General features: G+C 40.8%; 1 protein-coding gene across 1 annotated transcript; it reads left to right on the top strand.

The window, feature by feature from the left end:
* The first annotated feature begins 1,799 nt into the window (after positions 1-1,799).
* gxylt2 (glucoside xylosyltransferase 2) lies at positions 1,800-27,065 on the top strand. Its single transcript, XM_028575914.1, has 7 exons — positions 1,800-2,238; positions 12,704-12,902; positions 15,437-15,568; positions 18,403-18,654; positions 18,969-19,092; positions 22,884-23,056; positions 25,515-27,065. Exons 1-7 carry the CDS (start codon positions 1,961-1,963, stop codon positions 25,689-25,691), a joined length of 1,335 nt encoding a protein of 444 aa, XP_028431715.1. The 5' UTR covers positions 1,800-1,960; the 3' UTR covers positions 25,692-27,065.
* Positions 27,066-27,075: the final 10 nt, after the last annotated feature.

Below are 27,075 nucleotides of genomic sequence, written 5' to 3' on the forward strand. Positions count from 1 at the left end.
AAAAGGTATTTTTTGTCAGGTAACAAACATCAGTACCTATCGTCTAATAACCAATAATGACATCCAAAATGAACCCACATTCATCACTATAGTCTATTCATTTTTCCTGGGACACTATAACAACTCTTTGCTTAATGTTGTTTTATCATGATGCAGGTCACTGCAGCCTAAGCAGACATGGAGGCACATCAGATGACCAGACAGACACCCCCACCCTCATTATGATGGTAAGTAAAACACAATCCCTTTATAATGGAATCCCGTCAGTTCCTTCCATTTGTGCATCAAAATAGTAATAATATACAGTATGTGTATGATTTCAGATTAAAATACTGTAGGTAACAGTTTTTTTTATTATTTTCAGGTGGATCTATTGAGGGACTTGTCATCGTGAGAGCTGGACAGCAGTGAAACATTTGCAGCTGCCTGCTGCTGCTCTTTGTGGAAACATGTTGAAGGATATCAACACGATCACATTGGACTGAAAGTTGCTGCAGCTCTGTGGGCTGAACTTGCAGGAAAAATGTTGTCAAGGACAGGAAAATGTTGAAAATTTAAAAAATGTTTAAATAAAATTATTTTTTAAATTAAGAACATTGTTTGGATTGCCTTTTGATTTGTATTTGTTATTCTGAAGTATACCTTATTAGTAGTACAATATTAGTAGCTGGAGATTATTATATAATATTATTTATAATAGTAATAATCAATAATATAGTAATAATTAACAGTAATATATCAATATTAATAAAACTGCATATTACAGTACAATACCATCAAATTACAAAATACCATAAAAATACAGTAAAATACTGTTTTGTACTTTTACAGTATTGTTTATATATACTGTAAATTGCATTACAGTACAGCTACAGTAGTTTGCTGTAAAATCGATTTACAGTAACTTGCTGGCAACCGTGCTGCCTGTAATTTACTGTAAATACACAAGGAAATCGTTTAGAGTGTACTGTAGCCTGAGTGCTTGTATCCTACTTCAGTTGAGCGTTTCCATTTTCCCACTTTATAGGCCCAGGTGAGGTCTACTACATTCCAGAGGCAAATATTGTAGTTTTTACTCTGTTAAATTGATTTGACACCTACAATCAATAGCTACTCTGATTTGATTGATATGGGCCTAGGATATTAAAATGTACCCACAAAACCTACTATGAGTTTATAAAATATGAAGCTGTAATGTCGTAGAAGATCAAAATACCCAACAGTGCAAGTAGGTGCTCCACCTCCTCCACTCATTGCAACATTGAAACGCTACTTACCCAATAATGCCTCAGTAATATTCCAGATCACACTGACACGGGCCATACTGCCGCATAATGAGCAATTTTACTTTTGATACTTTAAGCATATATGTTGCTGATCATCTCTGCATACTTTTACTTTAGTAGGCTTTTTGAATGCATGCAGTTCATGGAACAGGCCTACCAGACACAGGCCTGGGACTCCAATGGGTCAGGGGGTGTGAAGTCACAGTATAAAAGATTTATAATTGCAAACTACAGGGGGCAACACTTTATTTTGAAAAACTTGAAGAAACAGCTCCAACATTCCCTTTGAAAAGACAAGAAAGGGGGCCATTATGATGCCTTCAAAGAGGAGTGTTTATCCCCTCCAGATTCATGTAGGATCTGCAGAAAGATATCATAGAGCAACGTGGTCACTTGGCCCTTAGCCTACATTCTTTTCAAGTGAAAATGTACTTGGCAAAAAAAAAAAAATCTGATTCTGATTACGAATAGTGCGGTGATATTACCATGCTTACGGTAATGCCGGAGTAGCCACGCCTCCGCAGTGTAATCCCCTATGGTCGTTGAGAAACTCCTCTCCGCTCTCTCCATCATCATCATCCGCAGAAAAATGCGAGCGGGGAGTTGTGACAAAATATGACAGACATGAGCGGAGCACCGGCTGCCTCTCCCACCCGCAACGAGTCGCTCTCACCATGCGGATCCACTGCAAAGTAGTTGTGATCGCCGTGTGTTTCGGAGTTTTTCTACTTTTGTACTTTTTGGGGGGCAACGCCGCGGACGATCCGCTGCTGAACGAAGTTGTAGAGGAGGGCAGCAACTCTTCCCGGTCGCCCCCTGAGCTCGGACGCGATGTTGCGGCGAAGTTGGCCAAGAAATCGTCCGCTCGAGTCGGCGGGCGTGCGGAGGAGCCTCTCAGGAGACGGAAAGAGGGCAAGGCGATCAATAGGGCGGCCAACGCGAATGCAAAGAGGTGAGGGGGAGTTTGTCTTCTTTCTCCTCTTTCGATTTGCAGCCTTGATGAGCTGTTTTCCTCCACGCGTGTATCCATTTGTGCAAACACATAAGCGTAAAGAACTAGTTGGTGTTGCTGAATCTCATCTTCCCTGTCGTTAGGAAGGTCAAAAAGAAGTGAGCGTGTCAGCGTTTAATCCTGCTTTAGAAGCAGACGTGCTCCCCTCCATCCAAACAGCCTACGTTGTGTTCAAGGACGCTGGCTTCACATAAGCTTGATCTGTCAGAGGGGACACTTCCAACATGCATGTGGTCATAATCTGCTGCTTGGCTGCATTTTATGTCCTTTTACTTCTGTCCTCTCTTTATATGACTGTGAATCACGCTGTTGTAATCCGGGGGCTGCCCAAATGTCTGGCTGAAATGTGAGTAGAGAGCATGACTAATAGTGATTTAGGTGGAAATATTGGCAGTATTTGCAGAGAGGACATCAGCCAATAATTACCTGACCACTAAATCTTGATCATTTGACCCTTGGGGGGTTTTAGGCCTTTAATTCAGTCCTCTGCAAATGGGTATAGGTCACCTTGAAAGACATAATTGCAATTAATAAGGAATACAAATGAGCACGGGATGGTGGTCTGTTGCACTGCAACAATGGTGAATGAGATATGACTGGAAATAAGCCTACAGAAAACGGATACCCATCCTGTTGACTGCTCTCTTGTTGTCAAAGTCTACCAAAAACAAATCTTATGCGGGAGTAAAAAGCTTGCCCGGTGATATTTCCTTATCTGGATGGTTCAGGAGAAGCTGCACCCTGTGACAGATGCTCTGATTACGTCCCCATCACTTTTGCAGCATTTCAAATTTAGACAAAAGGCAGAGATTGTCATTTGCTGTTCAAGGATGCGAGCATTCTATTATGTCTTCCAGCTTTCTAATTTCAGCCTCATACATCCCCTTCGTTTCCTCCTGGGCCGAATGCCAGCAATGCCATAATGGCCATGGCGTGGTCGTGGAGATACCCGCCCCCACCGGCAGGAAATAATATGTATTCTACTCCAAAGCCAAGACTGCAGGTTCGGGACACTGTTCGGTAGATAAAGGCCGTCAAGGTGTTACATTGAGAAAGGACCTTTTTTTTACGTCCTCCCAGAAACCCCACTCCTCCATGTGTGCTCAGCACTGATAAGGGAGATGGGGTGGAAGGGGTCACCAGTGGCCGTTAAAAAAAAAAAAAAAAACACTACCAGGTTTGGAAAGCGTTCAAGACTGACTGCAGCGATTAGGGGCAACACACTGAGCTTCTGGCTCAAGCCTCCGAAAAACCTTCTTCTATTTAATTGCATGAGCTAATCAGATGGATGTTTTGGTGGGAGTATAAAAGCAAGAGGGATTTGAACAATAGGGTGTATTTGTCTAGTAACACAATCAAGCCTTGACAAAATAGTCAGTACTAAGGCTATGTTAACGTGGATCATAGGAATAATTGAATAATTGAGGGCTGAAGAACTTTGATTTTAGGGTTGTCTAGAATTCCCATTGACTTTAGCTACAAACATGTTCATTATAGGTGTGTATCTTTGACTTTTTTGCTGCTCGACACTGTCGTCATCTGTAAATGTGAGAGGCGGACAGATTTCCTGTGCAGCATGCTTATTAGACAAACATCCCTGTTTTTTCTAATCATATCATTTCCTTTTGACACATCACACTACTTCCTGTGGCCAAAAATAGAGAACAGAGCTCCATCAGTCCCCACAGATTTTGTGTGTGTGTGTGTGTGTGTGTGTGTGTGTGTGTGTGTGTGTGTGTGTGTGTGTGTGTGTGTGTGTGTGTGTGTGTGTGTGTGTGTGTGTGTGTGTGTGTGTGTGTGTGTGTGTGTGTGTGTGTGTGTGTTGATTAAATAATTAGTGAAATGACAATGTTAATTCATTGTCATTTATCAAGTAAAAACACTAAACATTTTCCGGTTACAGATTTCAAAAATATTATTAATATTTTGCTACTTTTCTCTGTTTTCATAATGTTTTTAATGGACAGTCTTTGCGTTTTAACTGTTGCTCCGACAAAACCATCAAGATGTCCCCTCGAATTCCGATGGCAATTTTTCACTACTTATGAACATTTAATACACCGAACGATTAATCGATTGATCAAAGAAATCAGCACATTATTTGATCAAAAAACAAGGGTTGGTTGCATCCCTAGACATCCCAACTTGTGGCATATTATAGTCGCAACAGAGCCTTTACCTGTAAATAAAGTACGCATTCCTTCACTCTGATATCTTTTATTACCTTCAACATATGGTTCAAATGCAGAATAATACAGATGTAACCCTTCTATCTGCTTTGTTCCATTGAATTAAGGCCTGAGCCTACAGGATTAGATGGTGTTGATACTTTGTGTTGAAACAAATCCCTTGCCCCGTCACTTCAGATCTTGGTCAGCGGTGCTCCGCTCAGTAAAGAAGTCACTCTCTCGCCGTGGCATTATGCACAGCTATAAAAATGTCATCTTGCATGACTGAACACTCTCTCTGCTCGGAGGAGTGTTTTGAAATCTCCCTGCTTGCCTGTGTAGTGGTTGGAAGGGGGGGGGGTGGGGGGGGGTGCTTGTGTGAGCCTCATCAGGGGCAGTTCAGTCTGCCTGTTAGATTGGCTAACTCACTTTTAATGTACTAATGAGTGAGTCATAGAGGGTGTGGAAGGAGAGACTAGAAAGATAGACCATTTCTAAGTAGAAGGATTTGCAAAGAAAACCCCAACACGTTGTCTAACGTGCAAAAGAAATGTAAAGTTGAAATGCCTGAAGGTGGTCTAGTACTGAAATGTTGCCTACTATTAAACTTTAATTATTATTTTCTTTGCAAGTTACACGGCGTGTAACACAGTTTTCTTTGCAACTGGTAACCTGCTTGTCCCCCTCCGACGCACCTGTCTCACGTTGTAGATGTGCGAAGTAGTTTTCTGTACTAAGTAGCAGAATTTGAAAGTCAAAGTTTACCAATCATGCCAAAGAGAATACCAGGTTTTCCTGGAAGATAACCTTTTCTTGACAGTTATTGATCAAGCAAATGCTGAAACAATGAATTGATAACTTGATTAGCCGAATGTGGTGATCTGGGAAGCCAATGGTGATAAACACTCCAGCATCCGCCTTGCACTGGGAAATATGTATGGGACATATCCTGAAATTCCCCACAATGACGCACAGCGGTGTGCACTGCAGGCTCACTTAAAGTGCTCATATTATGCTCATTTTCATGTTCATAATTGTATTTAGAGGTTATATCAGAATAGTTTAATTTTCAAAAAACACCATATTTTTGTTGTACTGCACATTGCTGCAGCTCCTCTTTTCACCCTGTGTGTTGAGCTCTCCGTTTTAGCTACAGAGTGAGACATCTCACTTCTGTTCCTTTGTTGGGAGTCGCACATGCACAGCAGCTAGGTAAGGACTACTAACCAATCAGGAGCAGAGTATGAGGGCGTGCCCTGACAGTACCTAGATAAGGACTACTAGCCAGTCAGAAGCAGAGTATGAGGGCGTGCCCTGACAGTACCTAGGTAAGGACTACTAGCCAGTCAGAAGCAGAGTATGAGAGCGTGCCCTGACAGTACCTAGGTAAGGACTACTAGCCAGTCAGAAGCAGAGTATGAGGGCGTGCCCTGACAGTACCTAGGTAAGGACTACTAGCCAGTCAGAAGCAGAGTACGAGGGCGTGCCCCGCTAGCAGCTAGGCGAGCATTATAACGTGTGTTACAAAGTGATGCACGTTCGTCACGGAAGTGAAGGCTGGACTACAATAGAGCTGTTTGGAGCAGTTGGTGAACAGTGTTTTCTTGGGGTGGACTTCTGGCTTTTTCACTTCGTAAAACCTATTTATAACATGCATAAAAAAGATATATAACACAATAAAGGAAAGGGAAAAAGCCAAAAAGCTTAATATGAGCACTTTAAATGACCAGCGCATTTGCCATGTCAAAGACCTGTATGAGCTATACATCCAGTGGCTAATCAGCTAGCATGGTTTAGCAAACGGACAACTACTGTCTCACTACCAAGAGCTTTCCCAATGGAACTCGCTCCTCCAGATACTGTATGTGTTCAGCTTGTTCTAAGATGCCGATCTAATTTAAGTGTATTAGACAAATGTTACAGTCATTATTGGGTTCCCCAAACCGCCCGTCCTTTACCGAATGCTTGGGGAAGATAATGTATACGTTACACCCCCCAAGTATTGTTCAACCTTCTTAGATGATGATGATGTGTACATTTTTCAGTGGTATGAAAGTACATCTTTTCTGAAACGTGCATGTAAGATGAGATCAGGTTTAATAAGTACATCCTGAGTAAATAAAGAGTTGGACTGACGCATATTGAGGGATATTTGGTCTAGGACATTAAGCTGGGACATCCTGATGATTGTTGTAGTAGTAGTAGTAGTAGTAGTAGTTTTATTCAGTCATCATAAAAACAATTCTATAGATATCGTATTGTAAACTCAAACAGTGACTGAAATGATTAGGCTGAAGCAAAAGCTTATATATGCCTATCCTGTGTTCTTATCGATTAAATCTACCTACCTCAAAGGAAAAGGAAATAAAAACAATGTAAAGAAACAAAAAATTAACCGTATTTGTGACCCTCAAAAATAGCATTAAAAACCATTTTCTTAAAAACCTAAAGAGAGTTGCATATTTTTAAATGTATGTTGGCATAGTTCCACATTTTGTGTTTTGAAGAGCTGAAATCTGTAAACCATTTCATAAGGCGAAGGGAATGAAAACAGATAATCTGAGTCCCATGAAAGTTTGAATCAGCTGGCTGTGGCTACATCAACAACAATCACCACGGAGTTGCTAAAGTTTCTACTTTTTTCTCTGCTTTGAATAAAGTGCGGGCCATGAAGGTGCAGTAGGTAAGCCTTATAAAACTAACTTTCTGTCATATTTGCTGAAACTGACCCTATGTTCCAGTAGAACTACATGAAACAGGTAATAATAAAAAAAGAAAAAAAATCTGGCTCCTCTGGCACCACCTACAACCTGTAGTGCCATTTGCAAAAATCCACTGCTCCCTGTTCAGATGCACCAATCAGGCCCAGGGTCTGTGTGTCTAACTGCGTGTCAATCACTGCTCATGCACGTGCATTCATTCTCCCTTGTGGGGGGAGGGGCTTAGGACACCATTGTGGGCTTTAACGGAAAGGGGGGGAGGGACTGAGAAGTTGTCGATATTCACATTTTTTGGCTAAGTCCTGGATCTTCACAATCCTACCTACGGCACCTTTTAATTGGTCTAAAGAAGCATCCGTAGGTTTCAGTGACACATGGTCACATTTTGTGCCTGTTTTTGAAGAGCTGAAATCTGTACAACCCCCTTTTAGAGGAAAGGTATGATGGGAACATGTTGAACAACAACTGATGAACATCAGTTCAATGGACATGACACCTAGTGGTTCAAACTAAAGTGACCATGTTGGTCACGAGTCCACCAAATGACCTAGTTTTATGCTGATTTAATGAAATGCCTTCAAGGTGTTCTGTGGTGTAGTTTGGACTCAGGCGCTTCACTCTGTATATGTACATTCTGTACATTTCTTTGACATTATCTTCAAAGGTGCTGTGCTTTTTTCTTTCCTTACATGATTTTAAAAGGGTTGGTTTTGGTGCTTTTGTAGGCTGAGGTCTCTTCATGTGCTCACTCTGCAGCCAGTGAGGAATTTAGTCGTTTTGTACCTCTTCTGTTTTTTTTGTTGTTGTTTTTTTTGATTGCTTCCAGATGTGGGGACCAGTGCCATGACACGAAACATCATGTGTGCAGCCCATGCTTTATGCAGCAAAGCAATTAGTGTTTTTCTTTTATCCATCAAATTTAATGCAGAAATCATTTCGAGGGCATTTATCTTGCATGAATAAGTGCAGGGTAATTACACTAGTGTAGGAGATATAGCTTATGTTTTATTTATTTATTTATTTTTTTGCGGGGAAATAGGAATGTGTGTTCAACAACCTTGACAGAGCATTGGCCTTTAAAGCGTGGCAGACAGATTTCTCAGCACCTTCTCATTCATCCTAATCTGGGGTTCATCATTGTCCCTCAGCCATGCAGAAAACGAAGTGTCACGCTTGGAGACTGCTCTGCGACCCACCTGTCAAATTTCACTCTTCTCTCTTCACATCCGTTTTGTGGCAGACTTTTTTTTGCTCCCCCACCCACCCCCCAGGCTCAGAGGAGATCCATGCCTTTTTGGAAACTGCAGTCTTTAGTCGTAAAACCACTGTTTCTCCCAAATAATGTTACATGCTGAAAGAAAAGGTTCTCTGTTCTTTTTGTGTGCAACTGTTTTTTCCCTATGGCTATGATAACATTTCTACAGTATGTTTTTTTTAAAGATTATTTTTGGGGCTTTTCCGCCTTTATTTGATAGGACAGTTAAGTGAGAAAGGGGAGAGAGAGGGGGAAGACATGCAGGAAATTGTCACAGGTCGGATTCAACCCTGGACCTCTGTGTCGAGGCACAAACCTCTCAGTATATGTGCGCCTGCTCTACCCACTGAACCAACCCGGCCACATTTCTGCAGTATGTTAAACATGTTGTTATTACAACCTTCCCCATGCAGCTAGTAGAGCTGCACAATATGAGGAAAATAAGCAATATGCGATAACGTTGTTGAATATCGCCATAACGATATTACTTGTGATAAAAAAACAGATATTTAAGTGTGCTAAAATGCAACAATTGCTTGTTGAATTTAAAACAAATATAAAATGAAATCATTTCCAACACGTTTATTGAACAAATTGAACATTGAGTTAAATATCAAAGGCAGCACTAAAAAAAGGAATGACGTTACATTACATTTGACGTTACAGTTACATTTTAAACTGCAGTTTCCTACTGATATTTCCTTTCAACTAATGCAAAACATCTGTGAGTGTCTTTAGCGATCTGTCGCAGCCTTTAGCGATGTGTTTATTGCGCCAGTTGATATTGCAATGGCGATTAAAAATAAATAAATAATAAAACGATATATTGTGCAGCCCTATACGCTAGATGATGTCGACCTTAGCTTCAGGCTCCCCAGTATTACTAATGTTTCCATATCGTAGTGGGAGATACTCTGCACTGCTAATTATATTTTAACACCACAGCAGCACTAGCTCTGCAGAGAGAGCACATTTTTACATCAGATAAAGGACCTCCTAATTAGCCGACTGGCTAACACTGGCGCATTTACAGAAATGTTGATTAATGTGCATTGTCCTAATATATAAATAAAAAAATATTCTTCTTTTTCTTCTTCCTTGCTTTTGAGCGTGGAGGAACAAAGTCCGGTGGGAACTCACAGCGCTACGGAAGGAAAAAAAAAACTGCTGCGTGTGTGGAGGTGGTGTTGAACAATACATGAAGGCACACGCGTCTTTGAGAAAAGTCCTTGAATCTTCATCTTGTCTGCCTGACAGGAGGATGAATGTGAACGTCAACCTTTTTCTTGAATGCTTCACTTGTTTCTTCTGTCTTGATTCTAGATATAAATAGATATAAATAAATACATAGATACATTTCTGTGCTTCTGATCCATAAAGTGACATGCCATTACTGTCCAACAGTGATATGTAGGGCTGTAGCGAAAAACCGCTTTCACAGTATAGGCCCGCTGTATGAAAATTGTATGGTATCGCATGGTATCATACCATGTACATGTGCTTGTTTACAGTATTGAAATAAATAATGTATCTTCAAAAAGGGAAGATTGTTTACACATACTTTTATACTTTAGTTTTAATTATAATAAACCCTTCATAAAGCTACATCAGAATTTGAGAATGCTGTAATGTCAAGTATACTACTAATGTTTTACCTTACTAATGTAAATGTGTGCTAAATTGGTCAATTTGTCTATAGAAAGCCCTCCAAGTTTACTTAAAGATTGAAGGTGTTCTTTTTGCATAATTTTAATTTGATTATATTTATATAAAAATAAACATTTGTGATTATTCTGTGCAATATTATGTACAAACACAATGCAGATTGTGGGTTAACATTTTTTTAAAGCTTTTTCAAATCACAATCACAATATTGATCTGAAAAAATTATAGTTATAACAATTCTTATGTTCTTCTGCCCTTTTTAGTTCTACCACTGAGTCTATAATCACATGTTGTGCAGCTGAGCTTTGTTCAAATACCTAAAACTAAAATTGTTATGTTGTCATTTAAATATGTCAGGGTGGAATTACAGAGAAATGCATATAAGCAATGCACAACACATCATTTTCCATTTGATGGAATCATGCAACCAGAAAAGAAATGGTGTTTTGAATGTTATCTCTAATACAAGCTGAATGCAATGAAGCGGCTAAATGCAGTGTATATGGACAGTGAAATAAATGTTGATGCAAAAGAGAATTTTAAGAAGCAAGAGGTTAATAACTGCCCTAGTTACACAGCGGAGAGGATTAAGGGTGTTCAAGTGCTGTTTCATAGGTTTTCCAATTATAGGGGGAAGTGCTGAATTGCTATATAATTTAAGGAATTTTTATTGAATAAAAATGTTCATGTAGGCTATATATTGCCACAAACTATCAGAATTTGTTGGCCCTTAATAAATCAGAAATGTGGGTTGTTCAAACCTAATGTGGGCATTTTAAATTACAGTTTATCTTAACTTACTTTCACTTTGAATGGATGTTTTGACTCAAGTATAGTTCAGTGTACAGTAGTCTATATCGACAACGTTTCATTTCCGGGATTGTTCAGGTGCCGACCAGGACATTCCACCGGATGTCTTTCATTTCGGCCGGATGTCCGTCACCTTCTGCTTTCTTTGTGCTGGTATTTTAAACTTTATGAGGACTATGGTTAACTGCTCCTCAGATCTCTGCAGGGTAAATCCAGACAGCTAGCTAGACTATCTGTCCAATCAGAGTTGTCTGTTTCACGACTAAAACAACTTCTGAACGTACACGTTCCACCAGAGGCCCGTTCCAGAAAGCAGGTTTAGTGAAAACTCTGAGTTGGTTAACCCTGAGATGAGGGAAACTCTGGGTTTTCCGTTCCAGAAAGAGAGGTAACTTAACCTCGGAGTCAGTTACTATGGTAACTGAGCCTGTGAACCTAACCTGAGGCCCGTTCCAGAAAGCAGGTTTAGTGAAAACTCTGAGTTGGTTAACCCTGAGATGAGGGAAACTCTGGGTTTTCCGTTCCAGAAAGAGAGGTAACTTAACCTCGGAGTCAGTTACTATGGTAACTGAGCCTGTGAACCTAACCTGAGGCCCGTTCCAGAAAGCAGGTTTAGTGAAAACTCTGAGTTGGTTAACCCTGAGATGAGGGAAACTCTGGGTTTTTTGACGATCCCATTGATGAAAAAGCTGCATTAATTCACAGACGTTACGTCGGTATTGACTACCGACTATAGATGTATTTTCATTTCCACATAACCGATTTGAGAGGTATTTTTTATCACAGTCCATTAGATATGTAGATACCTTATCCGTCCTCATATCACTAACATCAACCATCGTGGACAGGCTTAACATCCCAGCAGATTCTTTTATATCGCGTTACGTTTTTTGCAAACAGCAGTTTTCTTTACAACTGCTTACTCGCCCGCAGGATTGCACCTAAATGAAATTATAGGTGTAATACAATTCCAGTTTTTACCAGTAATATTATAAATATGAAATGAATACACTGTGAATGCGTACGCATTGACTCGAGCAGCAATTTTCTCCCACACCAATTCTCTCTCTTTTGCAGCAGCAGCTGCTGTCTTGATTTTTTAACGAAATACATGTTCAAACTCGCTGTTTGTGCGCATGAGTATTTCCGCCGACCCGTTTGTTTGTGGTTGTTACCATGGTGAATCGTAGAATCATGGCTCCATTCATACTGCCTTTTGTGCACGTGCGTAACCCTGAGTGAACCTACTCCGAGTTGATTGAACCAACTCATATCAGCTGTTCTGGAACCGAAAACTCTGAGTTTCCCATCTCGGGGTAAATCAACTCAGACATCAGGGTTAGACTCAGAGTTTGTTAAACCTCCTACCTGGAACGGACCCCAGAACAAGTTCCTTCCCGAGGCTATTTTGCAGAGGCACAGTTGCTCCGTCCGGCGCTTAGTACTGCCCAAGACGATTGTGATTGGTTTAAATAAATGCCAATAAACCAGAACATGTTTTTCTCCCATCCCGGAATGCTGTGTGGACTAGCCAGACCCTCCTTTGCAGCGCTGTGGAGGAAGACTAAGTTCAGTACATCTCAGCAGCGCACAACAAGTGAGGGAAGCAAGGCTTGTGCACTCAGTGATGGTCAGCAGATCCAAACTTTTCCCCACACATGGCCGTGACCCATTTAGATCTGAAAACATTGTTGGGTGAAGAAAAACTGCACGTCATGTAAATCATTTGTTGAATGGGACCCCATTTTATACACATTTCATACCTGTCTTTTGCATGTCTGTTTTAGCAAACCGAGGAATAACGTGGCCAGACCTGTGACCAGGCGCAAACGGGCAGAAGAGGTCATGCACCTGGCCGTGGTGGCCTGTGGGAATCGTCTGGACGAGACCCTCGCCATGGTCAAGTCAGCCCTCCTGTTCAGCCTCAAGAGGATCACGTTTCACATTTTTGCCGAGGACCCTTTGGCCCCGCAGTTTAAAGAAAGAGTAAGAAGCCTCCAGTGACCTTATGCCCAAATCTGTATCAGGTTTTCACAAAAAGGCACACAATCAAATGTGGTGCCACAGAGACAGAGGTTTATTTTTCTACAGTATCAGTCAAAAGTTTGGAAACATTTTTGGCTACACTTTACTTGAAGGTATCTACGTAAGAGTGACATGACACTGTCATGAACGTGTCATAAACATTGAAAACATGTCCCAAACATTTATGACATAACGCTTCTTTTAGTACATGTCATTCGTTTTTTGTCATGACAAGTTAGGGTTAGGGTAAGGGTTCATGTATGACAGTGTCAGGTGTTCATGACACTGTCATGTCACTCTTATGTAGATACCTTCAAGTAAAGTGTTACCACATTTTCTTATTCAAGTGAATGGGGAAAGTGTGTCCAAACCTTTGACTGGTACTGTATGTAGACCACGGGCCGGGTCGGGCCGATATCTCCCGCCATTATCCTCGTTTTTTATTTTTATTTTTATTTTTTTTTAAGATTATTTTTTTTGCCATTTTTAGGCCTTTATTAACAGGACAAGAAATGAAAGGGGGGAGAGAGGGGGCAAAATGCAGCAAAGGGCCACAGGTCGGAGTCGAACCCGGGCCCGCTGCGTCGAGGAGTAAACCTCTATATATGGGCTCCTGCTCTACCATCTGAGCTATTCGGGCGCCTGAATTTGTGTTTTTTTAATCATTACTTTATTAGCCTAACTGGGTGGGGAGAAAGCTATGCCATAATCATGCGCAGCGTCTCTTCCGCTCACGCGCATCACACCGGGCCAGCTGGGCTGTATTGTGTAGCTTAAAGGGATACGCCACCGTTTGTTGAAATAGGGCTTATTACGGTCTCCCCTAGCTGTAGATAGGTGGGCCAGCGCATTTTTTGTGCATGCATTGTTTTAGTCCGGTGCAACACCGGCAGCGCCGCCGCTAGTTAGCTTAGCGTAGTGAATGGAATCCTATGTTGCCGGTTAGCATGTTGTGAGTAAAAGTTAACCAACAAAAGACATAAAAACAACCTAATTACTTGCATTGAGCCAAAAAAATGCGTTGGCCCACCTATCTACAGCCAGGGTAGACCGTGATAAGAACTATTTCAACAAACGGTGGCCTATTCCTTTAAGTGCAACATATGGAGCTTGAAGATGTAAAGAAAAAAACATAAACAGGAGAATTAGCCTACCTTTGAGCAAGTTTGGAGGAAAGTCGGAGGTATGGAGCCATTTTAAACAAGTCGTGGGCAGTGACAACATATGTGTTGGCTTGTCGAGCGCATTAAGTGCAGCACGCTGCTCGCCTATGACAGCAAAAAAATGAGGACGAGGAACAGACACACGAAGCAGGCTCGCCGTGGCAGAAAAGATGATAGTCAGCCTTCAATGTCCTCTTTTGTTACTTCTCCAAGCATACCCCTTCTGAACAGATTTCTGTAGTTCTAACAACTCAGAATTGTAGTTGAGAACGTCAGTTATAACGGCCCACATATTAAAAAAAATGTCTGGTTTAAATTGGGCTCATAATTACAGTTAATGCGTCGGGCCGGGCCGGGCTCGGACACAACGTGCACGGGCTCGGGTAGGTACGGGCATGATTTTTTGGGCCTGATCTAAGCTCTAATGTAGACTTTTTTTTAGTGATTCCTCTGACTTTTGATTAAATCCAGAGCATGTTAAACATCCCCCCTCTCTTTGTAATAGATGATATCAAGATCAGAGCAGTTTTAGCTCTGACTCACTATAGTACAGACATAAAACCCTTTTTATCTCCAGGCTTGGGAGTCATTCATCACCATGACACCCTGCCTTTTCTCCATTACAATGTTTCACTTCAAAGTCACCTTTACAGAGGTGCCTGGCATGATTTTGATTAGTTCCCCTGATATTCTAACTTGCAGTCTATAAACATCACTTCTATTAATGGACCTTAAACAGCTTTAAATCCAAACCCTAAGCTTGTGAGCTTGCCGTCGTGTGTAGGGGGGGAATCATTGCCATGTGTTGAAATATCCCCTTGTGTGGGAGACAGGGAGTATTGGTAGCCAAGGCCTAGATAATAGAGCCCATATGCTGTGTATTTACAGCAAGGAGCTTATGTCCCACCACACCGTAAAGAGACATGGTGTATGCGTGTTGAGGGAGTTACAAGGGTTGTCCATAATCTCCTCAGATTTCTTGTCCTCGCAGCGCAAACGCTGCCAAAATGCTTGCGGCGCTCTCACTCTTTTCAGGGCCAAACAGTTGAACTGACGATTACGGAGGGACTCTGCGCCTAACAGGTCGGATAACACCAGCGTCAGTGATACGCTGTTGAGTTCAACAGGGTGCCTGCCCTTGTTCAGACTGTAGCTTTTTAATCAAACAACAGCTGGTAAGTCTGCGAAAAAGACGGGGTCATCTTTCAGAATAGTGACTGTTTGTTTATAAGGGCGTTTTCTCACACACTTTTCATCACTCAGCATTTTGAGAAGTCCATCAGACACTCTCTCTGTATAATGTAATGTATTGATGTGTTGCTTCACTTCCAGCTGAACCAGTGGCCTCGCTCCGTCTCCGCCAAGTTCCAGTACAGAATCTACCCAATCACCTTCTCTGTGGGGAACGCTGACGAGTGGAAGAAACTCTTCAAGCCCTGTGCTGCTCAGAGACTCTTCCTCCCCGTAAGGCTGCAACACGTATCTCCTTTCATATCATCACCATGGATAATGTCATAAATCACTGTTAAGAAAAAAAAGAAGCCATTAATCCATTTCATTTCTACTTAAACAGCATTTCTCTATGGCTATAATTCATTACTTGTGTGATTATTGATGATTTCACACTTTTTCTGCAGCATTAATGCAACACATAACCCACCAATTTCGTCAAGTGAAAGCTATTGATTGTCTTTTTCTGCTGGTGTTCATTGAAATAACAGCCAGCTTACTTACCATGTAATGAACCTATTGCAGGTGAGACTCGCTGCAAGGCAATCAATAAACATTCTCTATTCACTTTATCAGGAATACCTTTCTGAGTAGTCTTTCTGCCTTTACAATAGTCTTGACTAATGCAAGGGTTGGATTGGTCTGTCCTGATTCTGTACTATCACATATTTCTGCGGATGTTTTGGCAGTTACTGTTGCAAAAATCTAAATCCACTTATTGTTAAAAAAATGGCCTGTCACATCACTTTTACACCAACCATTTGTTAATATTAGAGGTGCACCAATAAGGAATATGTGACGATAACCAATGTTATCTGTGTTTTGTGGTCATTAGCAATACGATAACTGACAATATTAATCTTACAAATGCAAAAAACAGGAAATAGATATGTATTTTTGGACAAGACAAGTTTATTTTTGTAGTACAACACCAATATTTATAACCTTAATCTAACCTTAGTTTATATCATCGGGCCAATCTTTTATTGTGTCCAAAACTTTGGTTTATGATCACATTGCGAAACTAAGGACTTTCATCAACTGCTCAGCTGTATTTTGTGTTCTGCTCCAATTGGCATATGTTAGCATGCTAACATGCTAATTTAAGATCGTAAACATGGTACACATTACACTCGCCAAACAGCAGCATGTTAGCATTGTCATTTTTAGTATTTAGCCCTCTGTGTCTCAGAGAGCTGTTCAAGCCTGGCATCTAGTTTTGTTAAAGGAACACACTGACTTATTGGGACTTTAGCTTATTCACCGTATCCCCCAGAGTTAGATAAGTCCATACATACCCTTCTCCTCTCTGTGCGTGTCGTAACTCTGTCTGGCTCACCCACAGCTAGCCTAGTTTAGCACAGATCCTGGAGGTAACTGGTTCCAACTAGCCTACTGCTCCCAATAAGTGACAAAATAACACCAACATTTTCCTATTTACATGTTGTGATTTGTATAGTCACAGCGTGTACAAATGACAAGGTCACATGAGACACAGCCATCTTCTAACCGTATACATACTGGGAACTATATTCTCAGAAGGCGAAGCACTGCTACTTGGGCGGAGTGATTAGCGCACACCTGCAAAGCATCCTCACCACAGGGCTTCTCATGCGCTGCGAGTACATCACTCCGCCCAAGTAGCAGAAGTAGCAGTGCACGACAAGAGTTACGACACGCACGGAGATGAGAAGGGTACGTATGGACTTATCTAACTCTGGGGGATACGCTGAAGAAGCTGAAGTCCCAGTAACTCGGCATGTTCCTTTTTAAAACGCTGAAACTGCAGGGTTTGTTTGATGTTGAATGCCACTTTTTTTCCACTCAGACATTTAGTTGATCTGATCTAAACTGAACCTCTTTTTTATAGTTATGTTTTATTAATATGTGAGCGGCTGTCTGTCTGGGAGCTGTTTGAGCAAAAGAGGAGGTGCACCTACTGTAACGTGGTAGAAAGTGTAGTATGACATGTAAGATTTTTCCATGTAAGACGTATTTGAGACTATTTACCAACAGCAGGTTTGTTTATTTAACTTAATTTTTGAGTACTACATGGTGTAATAATTAGGGATGTCCCGATCCCAATCAAAAGTATAGGAACGGAGCCGATATGGGCATTTTTTAACTGATCGGGGATCGGCTGTCACCCCTAGCACCTTAATCCGATCATTTAAGTCAGCAGAGCATAATTTGCTGCGGAACGTAACTCGGCAATGCTCATTAATATGGCTAAATGTCATCAGTGTGGAAGTCCTTTAAACTGGAAAGTGAAAACAGTCCAAGATCCACACAATGTCTGCAATACGATTGTTTTGCAGGGCGCTACAAGTATCGGATCAGGACTGAGTATCGGCAGATATTCAATATTTAAAGGTCCCATGACATGGTGCTCTTTGGATGCTTTTATATAGACCTTAGTGGTCCCCTAATACTGTATCTGAAGTCTCTTTTATATAGACCTTAGTGGTCCCCTAATACTGTATCTGAAGTCTCTTTCCTGAAATTCAGCCTTGGTGCAGAATTACAGCCACTAGAGCCAGTCCCACAATGAGCTTTCCTTAGTATGTGCCATTTCTGTGTCTGTAGCTATTGAGGAGGAGGGGGGACAAGGTGGAGGGTGGGGGTGTGGCCTTGACCAATTGCCACTTTGCTCGTTTGAAAGACATGATGTCTCTCTCTCTCTCTCATTGGTTTAATTCTCTGGACGGGCAAAGCAGAGAAAGGGGAGGTAACCTTGCTCCTTATGACCTCATAAGGAGAAGATTCCTGATTGGTCCATCTGAGCTTTCATTTTCTCAAAGGCAGAGCAGGATACCCAGGGCTCGGTTTACACCTATCACCATTTCTAGCCACTGGGGTACCATAGGCAGGCTGGGCGAACTCATATTAATGTTAAAAAAAACCTCATAAAGTGACATTTTCATGCCATGGGACCTTTTAAAATAATTGGATCGGGGACCAAAAAAAACTGATCGGGACATCCCTAGTAATAATGCCCTTTCTAGTTCTTGAAATGAAATATTGTGGTCTCAAATCTTCTAATGACGACTACAATTGTGTCCTCCCAGGTCATCCTGAAAGACGTGGACTCGTTACTCTACGTGGACACCGATGTGCTGTTCCTGCGGCCCATGGATGATATCTGGAGTCTCCTGAAGTCCTTCAACAGCACTCAACTGGCAGCAATGGCCCCAGAGCACGAGGTCCCAAAGATTGGCTGGTACAGCCGCTTTGCACGCCACCCTTTCTATGGAGTAACGGGGGTCAACTCTGGTGTCATGCTGATGAATCTCACAAGGATCCGCAGCACAATGTTCAAAGTGAGGTCAAAACATAGTCGTATTTATGCGCACTCTGATCAGTAGAAAGCTGAAGTGAGCTGTGATTTCCCTTTTGCATTCTGAAGGTTATTTCCTTTGAGTTCCAGTCACAGTGCTGTGGGTGGGCGGCAATTGAAGCTTTCTGATTATCGCGCTAGAGGCACACACTTGTGCCCTCAGAACTCAATTTAGCAGCTCTCCAGCTCTTAGAGCCGCCAGCAGATTGCAAATGGAAGTGGGAATGCAAATGTGCTCCTCCTTTGATGATGTGTTTTGAGCTGTTTGTGAGTGAACGTTGTTTTTTGGTATTTCAGAACAGTATGATCCCCAGTGGCCTGTCATGGGAGGATATTCTACATCCACTCTATCAGAAGTACAAGAACCACATCACCTGGGGAGACCAGGACCTTCTAAACATTATCTTCCACTACAACCCAGGTATGCTCCTTTTTTAGTGCAGGTTACCCGCGGTCAGTGTTGGGAAAGTTCACTTTCTACATGAACTAGTTCAAAGTTCAGATCACAAATTTTAAAATGAACTAGTTCAGTTCTTAGTTCATACTTCAACATTTTGAACTAAGTTCACAGTTCCAAAAATGAACTAGTTCATAGTTCTTTTTTTCCATATGTTGCTGCGAGCTATTATTTTTCAAAATTATTGCCACAGCCCATATAGAACCACCAATTATTTTACAGTGTTGTTTTAACACTGAAACTATGCGTCAGATTTCATCTTCATATCCAATCGGTCCAACGTGCCGTTTCAGGTTTGCTGTGGATGGGACTCAAGTGCGGATTTTCTTTTTGAATGCCGGCGGGCAAAGTTTGCACAGAAATGTACGATTTTTCCCATGCTCACCGACCTCGTCATAAAAGTGGTTTAAATGATCATATGAAGCCTCCTTGCTGTTGTCGCCTCCACGCTGCGTTTTGTTTTGATGATGTATGCGGCGGTGCGACACTGGTGGCTGTTGTTGCCAGATTGGGGTTTTTTCCCGGTTTTTACGGTGTGTTTTAGCCGGGTTTTCGCCTGGAAGGCTCTATAGAAATTTGGCACCCTATTGAATGAAGTTAAACTGAGAGAGCGTGCTGTTCACAGACACCAGAATGAACGAGTTCACAGTAACATTCATCAGGCAGTAATACGGTACGTTCAGTTCACGTTTGCCCAAAATATGAACTAGTTCATGAACTATCGTTTAATGAACGCGTTCAGGCACAACCCTGCCCGCGGTGCCTTAAAGTCTTAAAAATGTCTTAAATTTATTATTTGAAAAATAAGGACTTAAAAGTCTTACATTTATTTAGAAAGTCTTACATTTCGTTCACAAAGGTCTTTAATTTGTATTGTCCTTTCATCGGATTAAATAACTCCTTTATTCTTTTGTCACAAACTATATATGTATTGAGTACTACAATAACATTTTATTAAATTCAAGTACTTGGTAAATAATTCTTGTTTTAGCCTAAAATCCTTTCTGATATTTCATTATATCCTATATACTCTTTCCAGTCTGGCCAGGAATTTGGTATTAAATGTCATTCTAATGGTATTAAAAAGTCTTAATTTCAACTTGTGGAAACCTGGGGGTACCTTGTAGTGGTGTATTCATGTTGTCTACAATGATCGTAGAACATATTATTATCACACTGAAAACACATTATGTACCCCCAAGAAAGAGCCTTTAAAATGCTCTTGTGAAGAACCACAAAACAGAATATCAAACTGTGTGTATAAATCCACTTTAAATTACTAGTCTGCACACTTTTCAACACAGCAGTTTCACCCGATCAACATGTTTGCATGAATTGTGTCGTATTTCAACTGTTGACAACCCACTCTACATTATGAATCTGAATCGGTAAACACACAAGGCTGTAGGCTACAGCAGAGTTCCAGCTGCAGCAGCCAGATGTGGGCATTAAGTGCTCAGAGCTGGCAACGCTGGTGTTTGCCTGAAAACTCAGCCAATGAAGTGTTTGTTAAACATGGAACGGCTTTGAGCTTTTTGTTTGTTCTGCAAACAGGAAAAGCTTCTAAAGACTGTGATCTCTCCTCAGGTACGGATTCATGTGGTTTAAGTAGAAATGGGGAAGAAACATCTGTATATTTGTATTGGTTTTGTATATTTTGTATTTTTTTTGTCTGTATATGTAGCTTTTAGCCTGGTACTATACATCACATACAAAGACCAGAGCTTATGAAATATACACAACTGTACACTCACCTAAAGGATAATTAGGAACTCCTGTTCAATTTCTTGTTAATGCAATCATCTAATCAACCAATCGCATGGCAGTTGCGTCAGTGCATTTAGGGGTGTGGTCCAGGTCTAGACAATTTCCTGAACTCCAAACTGAATGTCAGAATGGGAAAGAGAGGTGATCTAAGCAACTTTGAGCGTGGCATGGTTGTTGGTGCCAGATGGGCTGGTCTGAGTATTTTACAATCTGCTCAGTTACTGGGATTTTCACACACAACCATTTCCAAGAATTACAAAGAATGGTCTGAAAAAGGAAAAACATCCAGTATGCTGCAGTCCTGGTGGGCGAAAATGCCTTGTTGATGCTAAAGGTCCGAGGAGAATGGGTGGTGTAATGGTGTGGGGGATGTTTTCTTGGCACACTTTAGGCCCCTTGGTAACAATTGGGCATGGTTTTAAATGCAACAGCCTACCTGAGCATTGTTTCTGACCACGTCCATCCCTTTATGACCACCATGTACCCATCTGATGGCTACTTCCAGCAGGATAATGCACCATGTCACAAAGCTCGAGTCATTTCAAATTGGTTTCTTGAACATGACAATGACTTCACTGTACTAAAATGGCCCCCACCGTCACCAGATCTCAACCCAATAGAACATTTTTGGGATGTGGTGGAACGGGAGCTTCTTGCCCTGGATGTGCCATCCCACAAATCTCCATCAACTGTAGGATGCTATCCTCTCAATATGGGCCAACATTTCTAAAGAATGCTTCCAGCAACTCGTTGAATCAACGCCACGAAGAATTAACTGAAGGCGAAAGGGGGTCAAACACGGTATAAGTATGGTGTTCCTAATAATCCCTTAGGTGAGTGTACACAACTGTATATGATATATCGCTATGGGTTCAAATGATCAAATATGTATCAACATCTGTGCTACTTCCCATGTACGATGGCCATTCATGCAGCATACACATTCCTTCTTTGCAGCTGTTACAACCATCAGCCATTGAGCTGCTGTACTGGAGCGGTTGGAGGTTGATTACTTTGCTCAAGCGTGCATCTCAGTGTAAAGAATTTTGGGGTTTTTGCTGTCTTTGATTAGTTGCAAATAAATAAATAAATAGATGGGAGGAAAGAAACAGTCATGCTTGCAGACAGTACCGAGGAGGATGACACATCCCTACCTCTGTTCCCGACGTTGCCACAGTCAGTTACATGACATCCAGAAGAAATGTTATGAAAAAAAGAAAATCCACCTTTTAAACCATTAGGTGCAATATACTTTTTATTTAAAAGAAAAAAATCTCCAGTCTGATCAGCAAATATTTTTTTTAATTAAGTATGTGTGGCCAGTTGGCCAGGTGAAGCCAAAGAAAGACCCATCAATCTTTGAATACAGAAACCTAAAAACGTTCATTAGATACATACAATATGAACTCCTACTCCTGGCTGTTTGGTGTCTACATTCTCCACAGGATATGAATATTTAGATGTTTTTTTTTTCTTCAGAAACATACGATTTGAATTTGTTCCCAAAGTCCTCCAGTCATACTACCTGCTGTGGTCCAGTGATAATGGTGGTCACATTTAATGTGGATATTTGATTACTCTCAACTTACAAACCAGGTGAAATGGAAGAAAATGGTGTATTCCATATATATTTATTTTTTTGTTTTTTTTAAGCATAAACCAGAGGAAGGACAGAAGGGTGTGTGCATGGCGAGTGCTGACCCCTCGGTTCCTGGCGTGTCTGTCTGTTTGTTTGTTACTTTTGTCTTATAGGCTATGCCAGTACCAAAGACACATTTCCATGTTATGCAAATCTGATGGACAATAAAGTCATCTGAATATGTACGTTTTATACCAAGTTCTCCATCCAACCAGCAATCTACCAGTCACAAACCTGCCTTTGAAACCTTCATGAGTTACTGTCCTCTTTGGTTCCTGGCATCGTATTACGTGTTTGTTGTAATATGTAGCAATGATGTGTTCTCGTCTCGTGTGTTTCCCCCCCCCAGAGTGTCTCTTCATCTTTCCCTGCCAGTGGAACTACAGGCCGGATCACTGTATGTACGGGAGTAACTGTAAAGGCGCTGAAGAGGAGGGTGTGTCCATCCTCCATGGCAACCGTGGAGTGTATCATGATGACAAGCAGCCTGCGTTCAAAGTAGTCTATGATGCAATACGTGAAGTAAGTATCCCTGTCGGATATTCAAGTTTTGCTGACACAATATGGTATTGATGCATAGCGCCCTCTGTTGAAGCCCTGCGTACAGTGCAAGGCGGTTGGTCACTCTAACAATATTTATGACCGTTTCATTAGTTTTAGTGTGCGTTATAAAAAAAGATGGTGATCCCTATGCCCAGTTAATTTCCACAAGTCATTAACACCTAATTAACTTAGATGGGAAACGGCAGAGAAGTTTTCAATCATGTGTACTTATGACACTAGTTGTATTTCGAAAAACAAAACAAAAAAACATGTACTGTAAGTGAGATAATAGATTTAATCATCCCAAAAGAGTAGCTGCGAAAATGGAGCATTTCCCAGTGGGCATGTTACTGCAGAAAAACACAGGTGGAACTAATTACATTAATGATGGCTGCATTCAATTCAGGTGTGTCAGTTTCAGGGTCTCAATATTATACCTCATTAATGTTATTAGTTACAACTGGGCTTTTCCTGCTGTGGCACATCAAAAATATCTGCTGTACAGAATCATATGAAACACTGGTGCCTACATATAGTTTAGATCAAAGTTAAACAGAATAAAGAGGGGGAACTAGACAACTATATATTAAAGGTCCCATGGCATGAAAATGTCACTTTATGAGTTTTTTTTTAACATTAATATGCGTTCCCCCAGCCTGCCTATGGCCCCCTAGTGGCTAGAAACGGTGATAGGTCGAGCCCTGGGTATCCTGCTCTGCCTTTGAGAAAATGAACTTCAGATACAGTATTAGGGGATCACTAAGGTCTATATAAAAGAGACTTCAGATACAGTATTAGGGGACCACTAAGGTCTATATAAAAGAGACTTCAGATACAGTATTAGGGGACCACTAAGGTCTATATAAAGGAGACTTCAGATACAGTATTAGGGGACCACTAAGGTCTATATAAAAGAGACTTCAGATAAAGTATTAGGGGACCACTAAGGTCTATATAAAAGAGACTTCAGATACAGTATTAGGGGACCACTAAGGTCTATATAAAAGAGACTTCAGATAAAGTATTAGGGGACCACGAAGGTCTATATAAAAGAGACTTCAGATACAGTATTAGGGGACCACTAAGGTCTATATAAAAGAGACTTCAGATACAGTATTAGGGGACCACTAAGGTCTATATAAAAGAGACTTCAGATACAGTATTAGGGGACCACTAAGGCCTATATAAAAGAGACTTCAGATACAGTATTAGGGGACCACTAAGGTCTATATAAAAGAGACTTCAGGTACAGTATTAGGGGACCACTAAGGTCTATATAAAAGAGACTTCAGGTACAGTATTAGGGGACCACTAAGGCCTATAGAAAAGAGACTTCAGATACAGTATTAGGGGACCACTAAGGTCTATATAAAAGCATCCAAAGAGCAACATGTCATGGGACCTTTTAAAATTCATAGCAGAAAATGGAAGTAAAAGCACAGTAAAATTAGCAAGGATCTCTAGTCAATTCTGCACAATGCTACATCTATGAAAATTAAGATAAAGATGCAATGGGGGAAAGAGTTATGTATAGACATTTCAGATGAAGAGTGGAGAGAATCCTTAAAAGAACATTTTAAAATAACGCAATCTAAACACTGGAAGGAATATGGCAAAAGGTAATGAGCGATATTAAACCTATACTTAACATTACAGTTCCACTCACACCTGGAAATCTTTTTGGTATTAATACAAACCTAAAGATCAATGCTAGGCACAGATATATATTTAAAAGGCTCAGCTTAACGGCACTGAAGCAAGTGACCAGGCTTTGGAAACAAGCCAAATCCCCAGATCTTCAAGCATGGTACAAGACAAAAGAACAAACACTGGAAATGGAAAAACTCGGTCTGAAATCAAATGGAAATGGAATAAATAGTTGAGGAGCAAATACACTCTGCATCATATACTCTTGTTTACTATTTAACCAGAGTCGGGTAGCTAAATAGGTCTATATCATTTTCAACTCTGTGCTTCCTAATACAGTCTTACATGTTTAGCCTAGTGTAGCACAAAGACTAGAAGCAGGGTAAACTGCTAGCCTAGCTCTATCAACTCCCAACAGCTGAAAAGGTGGTAATATTCATCTTTTCATCTGACTCTGTAATGCAAAGAAGCATATTTCCCAAAACGTTGGACAGTTATTTTAATGACTCCAGCTCCGAAAAGGAGCAGCTTTGCTCTGTGATATAAATTCTCTCTTGCTTGCATTAAACAATCTGGGTCACTTTTTAAATTTAGAATTTATTTTCTCCGGCAGCGGAGTCATTCACCCCCTGCTCTACTGAGATAAGCCTCTTAAAGACAAGCTGGGTCATAATTTATGATTAACACAGAACACCACCACCCCACCCCTGCTGACAGAATTTGTAAATACCATTTAGTCTGATATGTTTGGGATCAGAACTGACACAGGACAATGACTCTGTCCCTGCAGTTTCCCTTTGAGGACAACATGTTCCAGTCGCTGTTCTACCCCATCCAGACCAGGTTCCTGGACACAGTCAACACCCTGTGTGGACGGGTTCCTCAAGTCTTCCTCAAGCAGATAGAAAAGACCATGAGGAAGGTGTTTGAGGACAAAGTGGTCCGACATGTCAGACCGCACAAATAACTGATGGATAAATGGACTCCCTGTTTTATCTGACAACACCAATAACCACCTTTCTGCGGATTATGTATCATACCAGCATGTCCCAGACTGAACTGTCGGCTCTGCGTTGGCAGTGTATTCTACACATAACACTTCCTGGAAGGATCTTATGAACATTATCATCCTCTAATCATGGTATGGGTAATGAGCCTATGTATACAGAGAAGCATACTCCTTTTCTACAGTGATGCTGTAGAATAGGTTTGCCTTATTGCCGTCCTAAACTTTTCACATTCCAGTTATGTACGGCGATGAAATGTATGACAATGTTGAAAAGCTACAGTGAAAAAAAAAAAAAGACTGCACAAATAATTTTTTTTTAAATCAAGAATTATGAAAGGATGAGCTCTTTATCTCCAGCCAAACGTTAGGCATATTTGTGTATGTACCTTCTTTATTTTTCCTCATGAACATGGTGTACACTAAACAAAGCCGACTTTGGAAAGCTTTCCTACTTGAAGTAGTAGATTTCTAAACCGCTCCTCTAAAAGTATGTGAATGTTTTACCAGCAAACAACTTGAACTGCGAGCTTGTGTGAATGAGAAGAGTTGCAAGTTCTTGGTCTGTTCTGCAGTTGCCAAATGCCACTGACAGTATTAAATACAGCACAACAGAGGAGATACAGGCTTATATGTTATATACGAATGTTAAAATGCACTTTCAGAATGATATTAGGACTGGATGGTTGTCGGTACGCAACATGTCCACATTAGATGCTACATTGTCCGAGTGAAAACCATAAGTGCTAGCATTAAAAAAAAAATCATGTCTGTCATATTTACTATTACAAGAAAATGAGTGGTATAGATGTGTATGTATGTGTGTGTTTGAGAGGGTATCTTAGTTTATAATATGATGTATGGTCTTTTGTGAACACATCGTATGTTTGAGCCGCATTACTTTTAATGTGATGTAATGATCTAAATATATCATTCAAACTGGAAACTGAACATGGCTGTACAGTCAACATGTTTCTAAATAAATCAATGCAATGTACTGTCTCAGTTACAACACAAAAGATCTGTCTTCACATAAGCATCTGTATTTATATTTAGTTTGAAAGTTAATGTGGTAACAATAGTTGTTTTATATTGGACTTTAACTGAGCATACCACTGTATGTGTTTCATCCATGGCCCATGGTAGTTCTATAAGATATTTTAATGTTTGAGGAAATAAAATTAGCAAAATCATTAAGGCAGACTTAAGAGTACAATACATAACAAGTATATTGATCGTAATATAAAAAAAAGCCATTCAACATCTGACAATCACGCTCTTGTTTCTTTTGTTTCTTTACCATTGTTTAGATAATAAAGAGCCTTGGTAACGTCACTGTAAGGAC

Source organism: Perca flavescens, chromosome 4 (assembly GCF_004354835.1).
Source record: "Perca flavescens isolate YP-PL-M2 chromosome 4, PFLA_1.0, whole genome shotgun sequence".
NCBI lineage: Eukaryota > Metazoa > Chordata > Actinopteri > Perciformes > Percidae > Perca > Perca flavescens.

What these genes read in the sequence shown, in the direction of transcription:
- gxylt2 (XM_028575914.1), top strand. Translation starts at nt 1,961, where the DNA reads ATGCGGATCCACTGCAAAGTAGTTGTGATCGCCGTGTGTTTCGGAGTT. An exon ending in CTCAGAGACTCTTCCTCCCC is followed by an intron (nt 15,569 to 18,402) that starts GTAAGGCTGCAA and finishes GTGTCCTCCCAG; the next exon opens with GTCATCCTGAAAGACGTGGA. An exon ending in TCCGCAGCACAATGTTCAAA is followed by an intron (nt 18,655 to 18,968) that starts GTGAGGTCAAAA and finishes TTGGTATTTCAG; the next exon opens with AACAGTATGATCCCCAGTGG.